This window comes from Brienomyrus brachyistius, chromosome 3 (genome assembly GCF_023856365.1).
Source record: "Brienomyrus brachyistius isolate T26 chromosome 3, BBRACH_0.4, whole genome shotgun sequence".
NCBI classification, from domain to species: domain Eukaryota; kingdom Metazoa; phylum Chordata; class Actinopteri; order Osteoglossiformes; family Mormyridae; genus Brienomyrus; species Brienomyrus brachyistius.
The window spans coordinates 11,418,867-11,437,328 of record NC_064535.1 but is presented as its reverse complement, the minus strand read 5'-3'; the positions used below and the strand labels follow the sequence as shown (position 1 = coordinate 11,437,328).

The window sequence follows — 18,462 nt, the reverse complement described above, 5'->3', positions numbered from 1 at the left end:
GAAAATTCTGTAAATATTGTTCGTCAGAGCTCTGTGATTTCACCTAGGCAATACAGTAGATAAAAACATCATTAACAGCCAATGTCTACATCATAAAAAAACATTATGCACTCATAAAGCACCATAGGAAGGCCCACATCCTTTTATGTAGCAGGAGAACAGATGAAACCGACATACCTCATACTAAATAAATTGCCCATAACGCCCACAGGACTGTTGACTTAGGGAAACATATTTCTGTTAGTAGTTAGACAATATTTACAAAGGTCTCAAAGCAAAAGGTCATACAGAATATCAGTACTAGTGTTTGCTTCCATCTGAAGCCAAGGCCAAGTCAGAAGGTACAGAGGAATGAAATAAAAGATGGAAAAAGATACAGGACAGCCTGAGTAGTGGCAACAAAATGTCTCCTTTCACATTATCGCTGTAATTAAATGGTAGCATCTGCTCTGGCGACCATGTGACCACTTAGCCTCAGCCATTTTTTTGAGGCACTCATCAAATTCCCAGAATGGGTCACTGCATCTCTGGCAGTCCGCCAATAGAAGTGTGTAAAGTATTTCAAGATTCCAGTATGAGAGACCAAATTGCTGGGTTCATTTTTGATGAGAAAAACAAGTAATCATAAGTGTGGCTCTGGACCAAACTAACATGAATGAGGGATCTGTATGAATGCAGGTGCTTATGCATTTATGTGTGCAGCTACAAAAGAGCTTATGTCTTTTGTGTGCTTTGTGAAGGATTGCATGTGTGGTATGGTTCCCACCTGGTAATCAGGCAGCAGTCATGAATGATGCTTTCCTCTATGAAAATGCCATTCTCCTCTTGCGTGTGCACGGGCTGACTATTTTGGCTCCACTGCAGTGTCACAGAGGAGTCCAGGTAGGATGCCGTGCACTGCAAGGGCAGCCGGTCACCTGGGAACACCACCTGCCTCTGGGATGGGATGAGCTGGAACAGTGGTAGCTCTAGGGGTCCATCTGAAAGACACCAGTTACCTGGTCAACAACACAGCAATTAATATCAAGGTCAGAACAGTTGTAGAGCTGTCTGGTGTCCGTTGAGTCAAGAGCGAGGCGTAGAGCATATCAATTATTTTTTTTTTTTTCTATTCGGGTGTCATCCAATGTCTTTGCACCTTGTATGTTTGACACTTTATGTACGTTCATCCATGCATTATGTTCTTGGTGCTGTATACCCCAGAATTTTCCCCCAGGATCAAGTCCATCTTAATTATAATCCTAATGTTAAATATGGTGATGTTCTGCTTTCAACTGAAATATGCTGCATTAAAAAAAAAGAAAAAAAAGGAAAATTGGAGTACAAATTTTCGGTCAGAAGATCGGTGGCCTAACTGAAAGTTCTAAACAGAGTCGACCAATGTGGTCGAGCCAGTTTGTTAAATGGGAGGAATACTGAAGGAGAATAAAAATGAAGACAGGGACAAACCAACTCTTTTGGTATCATAATTGTGTAGTTGGTTTATAATAACGGAGCTGTATCCAAAGGATGCACTTGTCTTGATTTTCTTGGAGATGAACACCTTGTATTAGCATGTGGTTTTGGAACCATGAGATGTGGAGATAACATCACATCCTGTTTTGACGTGACGCAAATTGATCTTTGGTTTCCAGGTCGCAAGACTAAGTACAGAGAAAGATGCCAGAGCCAGATTTAAAAAATGAAAACAGCAGAATATAAGAACTGCAACACACATAGTAGGTCCTGACAGACACCATTCAATCCTTACATCACTCAAAAGAAGTTTCTACAATAGTTACTCACCATAACCTACCGCACACCAATTGAACTGCTGAATTGCAACGATGACATACATAGCGATGTATAAATAAATGTGAGGACTTGTGAGGAATTGATTGCTAAAATATGGATATGTAGATTCTTTTTTAAAATGAGTTGTATGACCTCAAAGTCACTTTTCGAGTATACAAAGGAAAAGGGCAGAGTAGCGTGTTATTTCAGTTCCCCTTTTATCTTTGTTTTCCTTGTCTGTGGAATTGAAGCCACTGTAGAGGTTAAAAAGAGTGATAAGTCAGGAGTTAATGAGGACGCACTGGTGGGCAGCCTCCCTGCAGGCCGCGTGCTGTCACTGTGTGCACTGGCCTTGGCCCTCCTTTTATTACCGCTCCACATTTGCTAAACGTTTTATGAGCCAAAGCTGGTGATGTTTATGTTTCCACCCTGACTCTGTACAGTGAGGCAATTGTTTGACCCCCAACCATCCCCCACTACCCTGACCCCTCACTGCATATCCCCACTAGCTAGAGCCTCCACGTCTAAGACCGAAAGTCCAGGCACTGCTTATGAATCAGCCCCAATACGCATAATGTTCTCACACAGATGTATATATATATAAAGTCCAATTATCAGCTTTATAAAAACGCAATTTAGAAAATACTTCCCATTGCCTACAGGAGAATTCAACATAATAATTAGGCTTCACATTTAAACCAAACTGACTGGCTCAGGACTGCGTATTTACAGTAAAAGACAAAACTAATTTCACAAACTTGTTTATGAGCATCTATAGCTTTTATTATAGTGCACAAATTGTGTCATATTTACTGTGTAATATGTGTGTTTTATTAGCGATGACATGAACGTGGTCGTCACAAATGTCGCGTTAATTGGTGGTATGCATGGCTGTGCTTCCACTAGTCTAACCAGTGGTGGCTATGAGAAAAGAGAAAAAGAAACACTTTTAAAAGAGCTATTTTCTCATTTATTTAAATGTCTCACACACTGGCCACACTGGTGTCAGGAGTGGGATACCGACAACATAATCGGAAAACTTCACAACTCAAAGCTTTGGGATGGTGCAGGGAGACAGCAGTGGCGAACCAGAGGGGGACCCCGAGAACCCAGCATCGTGCCTCGCTGGGGTGACCCAACGCAGGCAGCGCGCTGCAGCCCAGCTTCAGACGGCGGAAGGAGCTGGCATCATGGCAAGATGCACCACCAAATGTGAGAGCAGCACGGAGCAGGACAAAGACCGCGGTGCAATTTTCCTGCTAGAGCAGAGAGGGGCTTCTGGGGTCCTTTCTCCCCCAAATGCATATGGCACAATCGCTGGGATCCACCTGGCACTGCAAAAGGAGACACTTCAGGTCCTCCTCAGCCGTACCCCAGAGGATCTGCGAGACTACTCCACTCTGGTCCTCATGCTGGTGTAGTGTTTCCACCAGAGGCCGTCAGAAGAGACTATGAGGGGGAAGCAGGTGAGTCAGTGGAGATTGAGAAAGAGAGTGAGACTGTGGGGCATTTGCTGCCAATCTCTGCAGCCGTGCATGGTGGGGTTACCCACATCTTCCCCATGATGTGTAGGAAGAGCTGGCCCTCCATGCTGTTGTCAAGGCATTGACACCAATGAGGCTCCAGCAACACCTTCAGCTGGGAGTACCAGCCATGCTGGCTGATGCATCGTTGGAAGCAGAGAGAGCAGAAGGGATCCTGTCTCCACCAGCAACACCCTGTCGTCCGCCAGCCACATCATACCGCCCACTGTGAGACTGCGCGTCCAACCCCGAGTGTCCTGAGAGGAACAGCAGAGCGAGGCGCACCAGGAAAGCCTCCTCTACTTTGACTAATTGTACATTTTATTTCCCCTACTCCTCCTGGGGGGTGATGCCTGGAGACCTCAATCTATCAAGATGTCCAGCATACCCTACTACATGTGACGTCGCCACCACCAGTGACGTCCCTGCATCCAGCTCGCCCATCTGCCTGTGTCATCTTTCATGTCTGACACCACTGCCTTACCTTTAGTTGCCTGGTGATTGGAAGAAGACTCGGCATTGGCTTGTCATCTTCCCTGCTTTCCAGTTATTTCCCAAATCTTATGATTGGGACAATGTGACTTGACTCTTATTTGACTATCCCTGCCGGTCCCTGGAGGATGGGCTCCCCCTTTGAGTCTGGTCCCTCCCAAGGTTTCTTCCTTTTTGGGAGTTTTTCCTTGCCACTGTCGCCTTTGGCTTACTCACTGGGGGCTTTGGGTGCGGATGCTGTAAAGCGCTTTGAGACAATGTAATGTTGTGATAATGCGCTATACAAAAATAAATTTGTTGTTGTTGTTGTTGTTGTTGAAAGAGTTCGCACTTACCATAGAGCCCTCACATCTGTTTAATTAAAAGGACTGGCTGGGCCTTTACATGGAGTGGCTTGTGGAGGGCACCCGATGCCAAGCCTTAGTGGTCCATAGTCACCCTCATCCGCAAAGGCACCAATCAGCTGGCACAGCTGGGGTGGGAAGTGACGGAAGTCTGGTTCACTTCCATCACTATCACATGTGAGGCGATGTGAGGCTCAGCATCATGCTGGCAGAACAGTCTAAGGAGCACGAGGTGTGGCTGGTCAACAACCGTGATCCCTGCATGGTATGGATATGCTGTGCCATACTGGGGCTCACACAGCTGTGCCCATGGTCACACACCATCTCAGTACAGACTCAGGGGCCTCCAAATAGAAATCAGCTGCATGTGGAGATGATGGACACAGCAGCAGGCTGTGGCGACAGGGACACCTCACCCCCAACTGTTTCGGTACCCCCCCCCAACATGCATCCAACCTCCCCAGTGCAGCAAAAGCCGTTTTTACTGATGAACCCCTCGGTGTTGCTTGACTCGGTGCTCCCAGCAACAAGGGGCTTGGCGCCATGTTATCCCAGGCAGGATCTGAGGGCAAGAGGGCGGCAGTCTAACTCAGTCACATGCTGATCCGCCACAAAAGGAATTACTGCATCCCCTGCCACAAGCTCCTAGTCGTCATCCAAGCCTGCCATCATTTTCGATTCCCCCCCCCCCGCGGACAATGCTTCCAGGTGTGCACCATCCATGCATCCCTCACCTGGTCGCTCAGCTTTAGCAACTATAGCCACGAGGGACAGCTGGCGCTCTGGCTGCAGGTGCTGCAGGAGTATGATTTTGTGGGCCAGAACTGGCTGGACGGGTACAGGTTCCTCGGAAATGCACATGCACTTTCTCACTGTCCCTGCAAGACAGATAACGGCCTTCACTGCCACATCGCCAATGAGTGCAGCCAGGGGCACTGGTCACAAGCAGGAAGGCATCTGGATTGGAGAGAGTCCACAATCGACCTGGGGACCAAGGCCCTATACTCTCACTGGGGGGGTCCTTGTGGAGCATGATGGTCTGCGGTACTGTCGCTGGTAGTCTCTGGATGGAGAGCCGCCTGTTGCAGCTGTTGGTGCCCCAGAGGCTCCATATCATGGTGGTGCATGACAGAAGCCAGACACTTTGGAGTAGCGAACATGCTGGGGAGGCTGCGGAGCCGTTTCCTTTGGGCCAGCTGCAGCCATGACACAGCACTGTTCCTCACCAGACAGGCCCACGCTGCCAGTTCCTAGTGCCCAAGTAGCAGTACAACGTAGGGGCACCCATGAAGAGAGTCAGGGTGGACATTTGGGCCCTTTCTCTCAGTGATGCTGCTACATGCTCCTGGCCATGAATTATTTTACCAAGTTGCCAAAGGATTTACAGGTCCCAACCAGAGTGCACCGACTACAGCCAAAAAGCTCATGGAGGAGTTCATCTGCTGCTTTGGGGTGCTGGGGGAGCTGCACCACTACCAGGGCTGGAACTCCAACTTGAAGGTATATGGAGAGGTCTGCAAGTGACCATCCTTGTCACCAAACAGCAGTGTGACTGGGACCGCCACCTGCCCCAGGTCCAGTGGACATACCGAGTGGCAGTGCACAAAGCATCCAGTGCATGCCGGCCCGGCTGATGTTCTGGGAGGGAGCTGTGCACCCTAGTGGACCTGGTGATTGGAACTAAGAAGCCGGGTATGGAGTACCTGTATTGCCCCCAGGAGCATCTGAGAGGTGAGCATGAACTGTTCCAGCAACACCAAGCATGACCATATGTTGTATAGGGGATAGACAATATTAGGTAAAAGTTCATATTGCAATATTTGAAATTTTTGCAATACATTTGATATTTATAAAACAAAAAATAAGTTGATAATTCACTCAAAATAAACTACCCAAATAGAACATTTTGTCAAGTGTCATTTTTTTTTTAGTAAATAGCAATAATGTGTACTTACGATATAAACCCGATTTCTATAAGTTCTACAGTAGCAATAGATACAAAGTTGCTTTTGCTCAATATCATCTCTGTGGAATCCAAAATATTTCCATACAGCAAGGATGATTATGATTGGCTCAGACAGCGCATGCAGAGCTCATGCAAAAGTGGCATCCGTTTTTGCTAACATATACTAAGTAATCCTGAAAAGGAGCCGTCTTTGAAATTGCAGCGTTTGCTAAGTTTTATTTCCTGTATGATCCAGTAAAAATGTTTTAGCGTAACTTATTATCTTAACCAAGCTGGCTATCCTGGTTCTTCTGATAAGACAATGCATGATGCTAATGTTGATATTAACATTGTGGCGCAGTGGCGCAGTGGGTACCACTTGGTGTGTGTGTGGATTTTGCATGGTCACCCGATGTGTATGTGGGTTTAAATCGGATCGTCTCAGTCAAAAAACATTCAGCTTAAGTGAATTGGAGTGCCTAAATTGACCATGTCGCATAAATTGTTACATATACTTTATAAATGATTACTTAATTTATCATCTTACTAATCGATAGACTACTCAAATATTAATATAATCAGTAATAATAGTGATAGCCTAATTGACAATATCCATAGTTAACATCAATCTAGAAGCATGACAGTGGCGGGATTCATATATGGATGGAAGGAAATACAAAAAAATATAAGCATTTCCTCCAGTATCAGTGAGATTCTTGCCAGCCTGAAGGGGTTTTCTGTTTAATTTAAGTGGTATAGTTGTTAAAACATCCACCCTGCAAGCATGTTGTGGTTTCAATCCACAGCTCGATCAAAATGTACCACATACTCATTAAAACCTTATTAATTCCCTCCTTCTGCATTACTAATATCAGCTGATAGTGCCCTGAGGTACACAAAATGCACATATCAAGCTGCTTTACCCCATCGTTTCTTATTATCATGAGACCTTTGTGCTGAAATGGGTAGATTTTGATATACTGCTAGTGCTGATATATAATAACAGGCATTATCAGCTTGCGGGGTGTCTCAAATAGTGCTAATTTATAACAATGAATAACAAGAGGTGTTAACAGCCATGCCAACTTCGTTAATTACTTTTAAAGGGAGAACTACATCAAATGTAATTGTATGTGTTACACTGTAGCTTTCCTATTAACTAATGCATATATTATATCTCATTCTCCAGATATATTGCGATCACTCTGGACCAAGCCGCCTTTCTCGATGCTTCTGAGCATGTCTCAATCCACTGTGTCTTGTAGAAGCAGGTGTGCTTCTCGGTTGTGCCCAGGTAATTAGATGCACAGTCTGTGTCCTGGCCTACTTTGGCACAGCGGGCCCCTCACATGTCACTCCCACTGCCAGGGTAAGATTAAGCGAGCGGAGAGTTCCCTCCAGCAGACCGCCGAGTGCTGCACTGCGCCAGTAAAAACGTGGCGATCTCACACTGCGGCAGTTAGCAAATTAACCAAACTGGCCCTGTGGTCTGGCACGGGAAACCCTAAGCATCTGCCACTGCATGCCGAGCCTAATTTTACTGATGACACATGTCCTTTCGTGGAGGGAACCACTGAATAGCCAGGGAAATTATTCAACATTAAAGCCACTGCATGATCTCATTTACACTAGAGATTCATATAATATATTGCAGGAACATTACAGAGATGATACTCTGATATGACTAATATTTTAAAAGACAACATTATTTATTAATATTGTTTAGACACCACAACGATTCATTCATTTTCAGAAGACTGCTTTTCCAATAATGGATCACAGAGAACCTTTTTGGCTGGGAAGTATGATGCACCATGGAGAGGCTGCCAATTTATCCCATGACACACAGACACACACACAGGTTTGTAATTATATAATTGTGGGGACTCCATTCTTTTCTATGGGGAAAACTCTAATCCCAACATGACGACTTTAACCCCCACCAAGCCCTAACCTTAACCATAAGTAACCAAACAAAATATGATACTTTTGTCATTTTTAGTTATTTGATTGCATTCATAAGATCTTCGTGGGGACCTTAAAAATGAAACATTTGGTCCCCACAATGTAATATAAACATAATCCACACACACACACACACACACATACACATTGGGCAATATAGAAACACTAGTACCACCTAAACTGTATGTTTGCACTCTGTGTACAGATTAGCATCGACACAGTAAGACTTCAAGCAAGCCTCTTTACACGACCTACAGAATCAATCCATAGAAAAACAGTGAAACAGATACCATCATTTTACTTTCATCTTCACATGCTGAAAATATAATCCTGGACTGTTGCTGCATGTACAGCTCCTTTAAAAATATGATTTGTATGCTGCCCGTGAGAGTACCTTCTACTGCTTAGAAATATAAAGCAACCCACAAACACTAGAAAGGTGAGAACAGGTGGACTCAGCAGAATTTCCCCTAATCTGAGACACCCACCTGACTTCTGCAGGAAATGGTTGCCTGTTTCCCTTTTTTTGCCAATATTGAGGAAAGGAAAACAATTTAAATATTCTGAAGAGTCCAACTGAATGTCAGCCATCCTGGGGCAAATTATGTTAGAGCACTGTAAGGGTAATTGCTTAAAGATGTGTATTGGGCCGTCTGTTTCTCATCAATGCCTTATAAAAAAGAGGAATTCCCCTTTTGCAAGTGTTCAATTAAAATAACCTGCATTTCACTGTTTCCGTATTTGGCAGTCCATAAGCATAATGTCATTAACATCTGTTGTTTCAGAAGGCTATAAATAAATAGAATCTAAACTGCAGAGAAACAGTAAAATAACATTATACAATTTCCTATAAAAACAAAAAGAATCACTGTCTATTATTTAGTTAGCTATTACAAAAGTATGTGCAAATGGTAGTCAAGGATATGCTGTAAGGCAGTACAAAGGTTAGACGTGATGAAGTTAACTTGTTCTGATGTTCAGAGAAGTCCATCCTATTCATTATAAACTGAAATATCACTGGTGATTCAACTAAAATGTCTCTTTAAAACACACTTCCCCAGATACAGGCTATATGTTAATTGCAAAACACACTCACCATTCACTTCATCGCTTTATTAGGATCACCACTGGTTTTCTCCACCCTCATTTGCTCTCAACAGCCTGAATTCTTACTGGCATCCACCCAACAAGGTGCTGGAAACGCTCCTCAGTGATTCTGCTCCATGTTCACATGTAATTGCTGCAAATTTGTCAGCTGCACATTCAAGCTGCAAATCTCTCCTTCTACTACAATCCAAAATTTCTCCACTGGATTCAGGTCTAGTGACTGAGGAGGCCAATGAAGAACACTGAACACATTGTCATATTTATGAAACCGGTTTGAAATTACTTGTGGCTTGCGACATGGTGTATTATTGTGCTGGATGTAGCCATTAACAGATGGGTAAACCGAGGCTATAAAAGCACGCACGTGGTCATTAACATACTTAGATAGACTATGACATATAAATGATACTTGATAGGTATCATGGGGCCCAATGTGTGCGAAGACAACATTCTCTGCATCATTACGCCACCAGCACCAAACTGACCTTTTGACACAAGACAGGTTGGGGATGTGGATTCATGCTGTTTATGCCAAAGTCTGGCTCAACCATCTGCATGTCTCAGCAGAAACAGAGATAATTAGAAAAGGCAACATTTTTTTCATCTTAAACAGTCCAGTTTCACTGAGCCTGTGCCCACTGTAGCCTCAGTTTCCCGTTCTTAGCTGACAGGGGAGGAAACCAGTGTGATCTTCTGCTGTTGCAGCCCATCCATCTCAAGGTGAATTCAGAGATGCTTTTCTGCTCACCGCTGTTTCAACCACTGCAGCCTTCCTGTCAGCTCAATCCAGTCTGTCCATTCGCCTCTGACCTCTGCCATCAACAAGGTGTTTATAAACTTTGCTTCTGAAGTACAAAATCCATCCCCACCAGCAAAAACCACCACATCTGGCACCAACTAGTGGTGAAAGTACCTTAGTGAAGTTTCTGGGGTTTAATCTGACAATTAACTATGTCGGCATGATATTATGCAATGTGGGTGCTGCCACAGGATCGGTTGATTGGATCAGTGTATTTTGCACCGCGACCCAATTTTTACCATGTCAGCTCAGTTGAAACCCTATGTCAAGTATAGGTTTAAATTAACAATATGTTCAAGCATGCAGTGAACTTTGCAATTTGCGCCAATCAATGTCTATCGCACAAATCTGATTGGACGTGCCAGTGAATTGTAAATTAAGCATCTGTGGTTGGACTTTGTGGATTGGTTGAGTGTTCACTAGGGATTACACTAAGCATTTGCAGACCCAATACCCATTTATATTGATTAATTCTAGGACTGGGGTTGGGAAATATGATCGTGGATCAGCACAGGAACTTGCTGCTTTTAAAATGCTTACATTTCCAACTCTGCTTTGTGACCCTTATCGAACTTGCCGCGACCCAAATGTGGGTTAGCTTACATAAATGAGCAGTAATACAGGAATATTTCATAAATAATATGATTTGAATACAGGTATTTAAGGTTTTATACAGTAAAATCTGGTTTATATCATAGATACACGATTAGTATTTACTAAAAAAAAAAACACTTGACAAAATCTTAAGCTATTTATACACAACCATGGGCCATATTATTAGGAACATATAACTAAACATGAAAATAGAACAACTTGAGCTTGCAGAACGTGTGAATGTTGAGAGACTCTCAAACACTTATAGCTGGATTAAGGTAACTATCTTCCATCGCAGAATATTGAGAACTTAACCAAAGTAGCTCACCTATAAAGGTGATCTAGTTAGTAAGCCATCCATTCATCCATCCATCCATCCATCCATCCATCCATTTTCTCTAACTGCTTGTTCTGTTAAGGGTCTATGAGAGTAAGGCAGGGAGGAACCCAGGATGGGGCGCCAACTCACACGCCATTCACCCCCAGGTCCACCCCTACAGGAAACTCCAATTAACCTCAGTATGTTTTGGGCTGCTGGAGCACCAAGAGGAAACCCCATGATGACATGGGGAAAACATGCATTCAACACACACGTGGAGTCATGGCAGACGCTCCAATCTTGGTCCCAGAGGTGTGAGACAACAGTGTTAACCACTGCAGAACCATGCAGTCCGATTTAGTTAATAATAGTTTAATAATAATTTACTAAATAAATGGTGTTATTTAACTGCACGGGCAATCTTTGACTTTTGTCCTTTAAATTTCGAAAAAAAAAAAACATCCAAAAACCTCAAAAATTCAGGTATTTATATATAAAGCATGAGAACAAAATTCACAATGCTGTCATTTCCGACAGGAAAACATAACTGCAAACAAAAACGCGTGAATAAACGCACCTGTGGATGCAATAAAGAAATGACGGCTCACAATATAGACAGCGGAGAGTTTCAATAACCTACCACATTTCAGCTGGCTCTCCTTCAGCTGGCGAAAGTCCAGGCCATGGAGATGAGTGGGGTACATGCAGCGTGTGCCATTGCCTACGTGGACTGAATTTGCCCGTGTCCAGAGGAGAAGCCAGCCCAGGTGACAGTCACAGAAAAGAGTCTCTGAGCCGAAGTGCCTGTCAGGACACACCAAAGGTTTCAGATGTAAATACCTATCATGTGGTATAATGATCTGTGGTCAGTGTCTGAAGACGTATCTGCATTTATGCATTATTTAATAACATTGTCTGTTAGTGGCTGTTCGTGTGCAGGGGTGCAGCTAAAGTTTCCGGGCCCCATGAGAATATATCCCAACAAATACCAATCCAATTGTGTTCCAAATCCGTTGGCACTTAGGGGCCAACGGAATCATTCTAAATGCCGCACCCCCCCCCCCCTCCACTTACAGCACCCCTGTGCATGTCCACACATGTATTTCGTAAATCAAAAAACAGCAATCCAGGATTCTCACAATATTTTCAGAGACATCAGGTGAGTAAACAATCCCTCGGGAAGAGAGGAGAAAATATTCCCTGAAATATTTCTAAAAAAAAAAAAGGGGGAGGGGGAGAGGACAGCAGTTTTAATATTTTACAGAACAGTAAGAAATCTATTAAAATACAAAATAGCTTATCAATTTATAAACATTCTTGCAGAAAATTTTGACTCATTATTATTCTAAAAATATATACATATACTCACAACTTTAGAAGATTTCCAAGGTCAGTGAAAATTGCGGGAGAGAAGCAACCAATTCTGTTGTTGGACAGATCCCTAAAAGAAAACAAGATTGATTACATTTTTTCATCTAACAGACTGAATTTAATTTAATGCAAAAGATCTATGAGGAACAGAAGTAGGGCGGCAGATGTGTTTCTATATGTGGACATGCTGTGTGGGTTATCTCGCTACACTTAGAGAAATTAAAATTTGAAAACATAAATACCATGACGTGAACCCCTCCCTGCCCCCCAAGATCTTTCTTGATACCTTCCTTGCCTACGCTTTATGTTAATCACTTTTAATTTCTTTTTGAATTTCGGTGGTTAAAACTCATTATTGTATTTTAATAGTTAAATGTTTTTTTAAATGTTTGTGTTGTCTTTTTAACCTTTTTTGATCTCAGTGATTGAGTCTTTCATGCATCCATGAATCCATACCTTCATCCAGCCATCCAAACATACATACATCCATCTTCTGATAGCTTTTCCTGGACATAGTTGCAGTGCCTATTTCTTCAGTAGCTTATTTATTTATGTTGTTTTGGGATGTTAAAAGGCTGCTGAGAGCACCAATAAAACGTGAGTTTAACAGGAAGTCTCCACAAACAGTGGTATACGCACTTCTGCACAACCTCCTTCTAACCTTCTAACAGCATGAGTGTTCTGAAGTTCAGAGTGCCGGAAAGCTAAGCCCACATACAATGGTTCAGTCATCAACACTCAAGAGCACTTGACCTCTTTCACTTAGTAAATTTCCATAAATCCTGACAGGTCAAGGTGGTAAGACTTGGCTCTTTCTCTTAATTTCCCTCTACTCTTAACAAGCTTCTTGTGTCAGAAATGTGGCTCGTCTCCCTTCGCCAGATTTTAATTAGCATCTTGCTTTTCTAGAGCAGCTGTGCAGGGGTAGGAAAAACGTGTGCATAATCACCAGTCAGGGAGTACTTCAATTAACATGGCACCCCTCTAAGACCCGGGCACATATTCAGCAAGTCAACTGCGGATATGACATTCAAGTCAGGACAAAAAATTCCTCTCTGTCTGGCAACACTGACATCATTTCCACAGCATATGCCCATCTGTGCGTGCATGTCGGCCTACGTGTTGTAATAGCAGTTTTAGTGCTAATATTAATAGTACCAGCCGTCTATGTGTTTCTTGTCAAGTGGCCAGTGGATGCTGTAATAGGTTTTTCCCACGTCTCAGAATGCCCACATGCCCTGTACGTCCCATCTCCTTTTCTGCTAAAGGGAAACCAGAGATGACACCGTTCAGCATGGTACTACACGCACAGGTGCTGACGACAGAAAAAAAAAAAATGATATGTGACTTCAGGCTTTAACTAGTAGCCACCAATCGATCTCATTTACACTGGTGTGAGGTTATTGGCAACAGTGTTTAAGAGACCAATACTGTAATAACAATTAAATTAGTTTAAAAATCTTTATCCTGCAGTTCTATAGGTTCACAGGGATTTAGCTAGATTTCTTGACTAGGGTAATGTTTTAAACTAGTAAGCCTAGATGCAACAAAAAAAAACTTGGTTAAAGACATAATTTAAAAGGCAACTGTATACACATGGCACACAGGTTTGGGAATGAATGCCCTGGTACAGTATATACAATTGTAATACTGACAAATACAATATATTGTCTGGGTTATTTATATTGTGTACTAATTACACATACTAATGGCTTACTGTAATTCAAATAAGTATCTTTAAGAAAAAAAAAAACAAATTTTTACATTTAATATATTGACCAGAACACATCAACATTGCAATACAACATGCACTTAAGTTAATGCTATGCAATAATATAAGAAAGTTATTCATAGATAATTTATCTCTTTAGCAATAATAATAGTAATTAACATTTTAATGTCTTTATAAACAAATGTTTAATATATGTGGATGACTAAATCTTAAGCTGGAAAACTAATATTCCAGAGCAATGTTTAAAATACGTATTTCCTGCCATACTAAACTGCTAATTTTGCTTCAGATTCATTCCATTTCTTAATGTAATAGCTCTCAGCATCATTTGAGATTTAATAAAGAAAAAATGTTTAAAAAAATTTTTTTAATTTTAATGCTGGGCACATAAAAAAACTAATACACTAAAATAATACTACAATACTGAAAAATAACTAATTCAGTTGTGGTTGGATCACTTAGCAGGATTTATATAATAAAAAAAAATACACATAAAAAATCATGATTGGTCAGTTCTACTTCTCATGCCATGTGATGGCAGTTTATGTAATAATAGAACAAAAAAATGATCAAATAATTAAGGCAAAAGTGATATTATAGTGACAATTATGTTAAATTTGTCTCCATCAGTCTTGTGATCTGAAGATTAGCTACGGCTCACACAAGACGGTAGCTGACTGACCAGGATTAACCCCAAACAACATTTGCTTGCAGTATGCGTGCTCTTCTTAGATGAGAGTGATATGCTTACGTCGACACGGCAGTACATTTATACAGGAATCATAAATACAGAGGTGAATAAAAGGAAATTGAAAGGAACCAGTTTCTGACTGAATGCATGGATTCCCTTAATTAGTCAACCTGATTAGCATTTTACATCCAAGAAGCAATCAACATAATTCAAGAACCTGGAAGCATCTGTTGCTGCCTGCAAACCCATCTCCCACTGATTATATTTCAGGGAACATATGGGTTGGTCACTGTAAATCCCGAAAGCCTCAGTCACGCATGATTCCAGCTTCCCTCCCCCAGGCCCAAGGCTCTATAGGGAGTGACCCCCCCCCACCTCCCACCATGCTGTGTACTCTTTCATACTCACAGTCTCCGTAGTGAAGTAAGTCCATGAAATGCCCCAGGCTCTATAGTGCTAATTAAATTATTCTTCAAATCTCTGTAATACAAAGGTAAGGAGAAAGTTAGTTACATATCATGTCATAATGCCTTCATTAAATGCATCATTAGCACTAAGAAAGGAAGACTTTGTAAAAAAAAAAAAAACTTTACCTAATTTACTGTCTCCAAAGGATATATCAGATCAGATCAGAGCTTATGACAATTATGAAATGAGCTCCGCAAATGAACTAATTCATTTTACTAATACAGTAGACATATATCCAATTTATTTAAAAAGACATTTGAATGTTTCTAGTGAATTTAAATGTCAAAAGTAGGCCTGAGAGCTTCAGCAAATAATATAATAGGTATGGGCGTAATGTGAATTCAATAATGGTGCATATTCTTTGGAATTGTACCCATAACTGAGTTATTAAAGAAAGTAAATTGAGCAACACTAAAGTATTTCCAATAAATAAATTGCTTTAGAGAAACGTAATAGCATAACCATTTTTGTACTTTTTGACCTTTTCAGATGTCTACCTCACATTCGCTAAGCCAAAAGGTCAATGATAGGTAACCCGAATAACGTCTTGCACGCGTCATGATACGCAGTTATGTCACACGTGTGTTTTCTCTAACTCAGCACCGAGCCCAACAGACTTACGACAGCACAGACAGTCCATAGAGTACAAGGGCTGCAGGCCAGATTCAAGACCAGCTGTTGTAACATTTTATACACACACACACACACACATATATATATATATATATATATATATATATATATATATATATATATATATATATATATATATATATATATATTATTTATTTATTTATTTATTTATTTATTTATTTTAGAGTAATTAACTGCTTGTCACAGGTGTTGATCTGGAGACTTTATCTGAGCAAGACCATATTCACACACAAGTTCCCTCCGGGTAACTAATCTTATGAGGTATTTTCATCGTAATGTATTTTGTTAGAAGCCTTCATTTCCTCCTAACAAAGAATACCTCTATAGTCTAAAGTCATTCACATTGTAACAATAAGCATGCGGCCATGTTTTCAGAATGTTTCACTTTTGCATAGTGACTATATGGCCCCACGCTATACGGTTCTCCGTTCAATGCTGGCTTGAGCATGAACAGACTTATTGATACAGACACTCCCCCCCCCTTCCTTTCAGATTCCAACTTACTAAAAATGAATTTCATTCAAAAGCATTCCCTCTTCTTCCCAGCCAATGCAAACTTCCTGAAATTGTATCCCCATTTCCCCTTGCTCCCATCCGCTGCAAGCGATGGGAATCAGATTTACTGGGCAGTTCTGTGGCCTACAGATGCAATATGAGGGAATTTTTTTTTCACACAGCACGAAAACATTTAACATCTGCTGTTATTCCCAGTCTATTCCAAAATTAGGAAAAGCCACTATAGATTCTAAACATATATGTGTATGTAATACAGGATTTTAAGTTTTTTTCCCTCAAAGATCCTTTATGGTCCCACACAATGGCATTCTGGCACAGTTATTTTATTGCTGGTGGCAAAATGCACTATAACTTTTGTGTGTATGACCCATGACCTCAAAAGAGTTAGAGCAATTATTAAAGGTCTCCCAACTCCAAGAGACATCATTATGAAACAATGACTGATGATTCCTGATTTACAATGGTCTGTAATTCATGTACAACTGTACGAAATCATTTACAATTTCATATTGCACTTCTACTACATTACCTCAGCCGTAAGGAGGAATGAGATTTCCTTATAAGGACTACTGTATGTACGTGAACTTTTTTCCAAACAAAGACATACACATCCACAAATGATGTACAGCTATATGGCTTGGCTAATCAGACATACAGTACAGCGGTAATAACTCACAGTAACCATTCTATTTTCACCCTGCCCTTAGTTCAGTTTGCTCATATTTCCCTCTAAGAACAACACAGGTAAGCTGTCTGGATTTGTTGCTTTATCTGTCACGCGGTTACTGCCAGGCTTCCATTTCATACTGTGTCTCCGCCATAGTGATTAAACTCATAGTCTAGATTTACGCAGTTGAAAGTCTCTGATGTGTTTCACTTGTCTCATAGGTTATCATTCATCCTTTCCCTCGCAAACTCGACAATCACTCACAAAAAAAAAAGTGAGTGAAAAAGAGAATGTGGTAACTGGGTATAAAAGCCGTACTGATTGCCAAAATCGCTCACAAGATCCTTCATGTATAAAGGCAGCAATAACATCCACTGGACAAATGTGTCGCCTATTTAATCATACAAATTTGAATTTGATTGCCTTATATTAAATTTTAAGCATAACGCTAGAATGACACGGTACACATATTAGTCAATATTCTGTTAAAATGAAGATTTCTCTGTATTACTGTGAAGTGACTGACAGGAAGAAAAATAGGGTGTTTTGACAGAATGGAAGCAAAGTAAAATAAATAATTGTCCCTGTTTCCTGAAAGTACAGCCAGTGTGTTGCTCAGGTCGAACAGGCCATTGGAAAAAACCGCCAATCACACACTTAAAACGTACAAAAGGGGAATAATTGCCAAGGGTGAAAACGTCCAGCTGCATAAACTCAAGGAGATGACTGTTTAAAAAACAAGCATTGCCCCCCTCCCCCAATCCCAAATGCTTAATGTGAAGGGCTACACTACTGCTCCCACTTTCTGCAAAGTCTTGACATAAATTCAAAAGCTTTCAGTTAATATTTCTGTGCTACTGAGGCAACTTGTAATTCTGCCCTGTATGTCCTCCTACAACTGCTGCCTGAATTCCATCTGTATTTAACATTTTTAGTCGACATCACTAATAGAACGACATAAATAAGAATAACAAACATTTCTTAGTTGGAATGAATAGGATGAATATGGAGAGATGCCGTTCTCTTCTGCCTGTTTTTCGTGCACCATCTGGTTCCTCGTGCCTTGCCTTTTCACAAGCCGCTAAGACCATAAAACGGATTTCAAAATCAGTGAATGATCCAGCATGTTGGACAAGCCGGTAATGAAAAGATGATGATGAAAAGAGACGCACTGCCAGCTAAGATCTGGGCAGGTCCATACAAGGGCCGCCGCACTCAGCTCCGAAACCAAAGTGTTGCTTTGAGCTGGAAGCCCGAAGAAAAAAAAAAAAAAAAAAACATATGGTTTGCATTAAAATTTAATGGGGAAAACGTAATGTCATTCTGACACAGAAGTTAACTTTTTGGATAGTGATTTTCAGCACATCAGTGTTGATAACTAAAGAAATAGCTACAATCACATCAATTGTAAGTGCAGTGGGGAACTGTAATTGGCTTTTTTTGAGAACAAAAGAGAAACAGAGAATCCCATTAATCACTACCCACCAGAACAAAATCTGAAT

At 41.3% G+C, this 18,462-nt stretch overlaps 1 protein-coding gene across 3 annotated transcripts in view; it reads right to left on the bottom strand.

The window, feature by feature from the left end:
* The window catches only part of LOC125739132 (adhesion G protein-coupled receptor A1), a 118,061-nt gene that overhangs the window by 72,473 nt on the left and 27,126 nt on the right, over window positions 1-18,462 (bottom strand). For all 3 annotated transcript variants that reach the window (XM_049008938.1, XM_049008940.1, XM_049008939.1), the window contains exons 3-7: window positions 15,064-15,135; window positions 12,231-12,302; window positions 12,001-12,072; window positions 11,502-11,665; window positions 767-980 (exon numbers count right to left, since the gene is read on the bottom strand). In XM_049008938.1, the coding sequence (XP_048864895.1) occupies window positions 767-980; window positions 11,502-11,665; window positions 12,001-12,072; window positions 12,231-12,302; window positions 15,064-15,135 (594 nt within the window). The remainder of the gene's footprint in view (window positions 1-766; window positions 981-11,501; window positions 11,666-12,000; window positions 12,073-12,230; window positions 12,303-15,063; window positions 15,136-18,462) is intronic.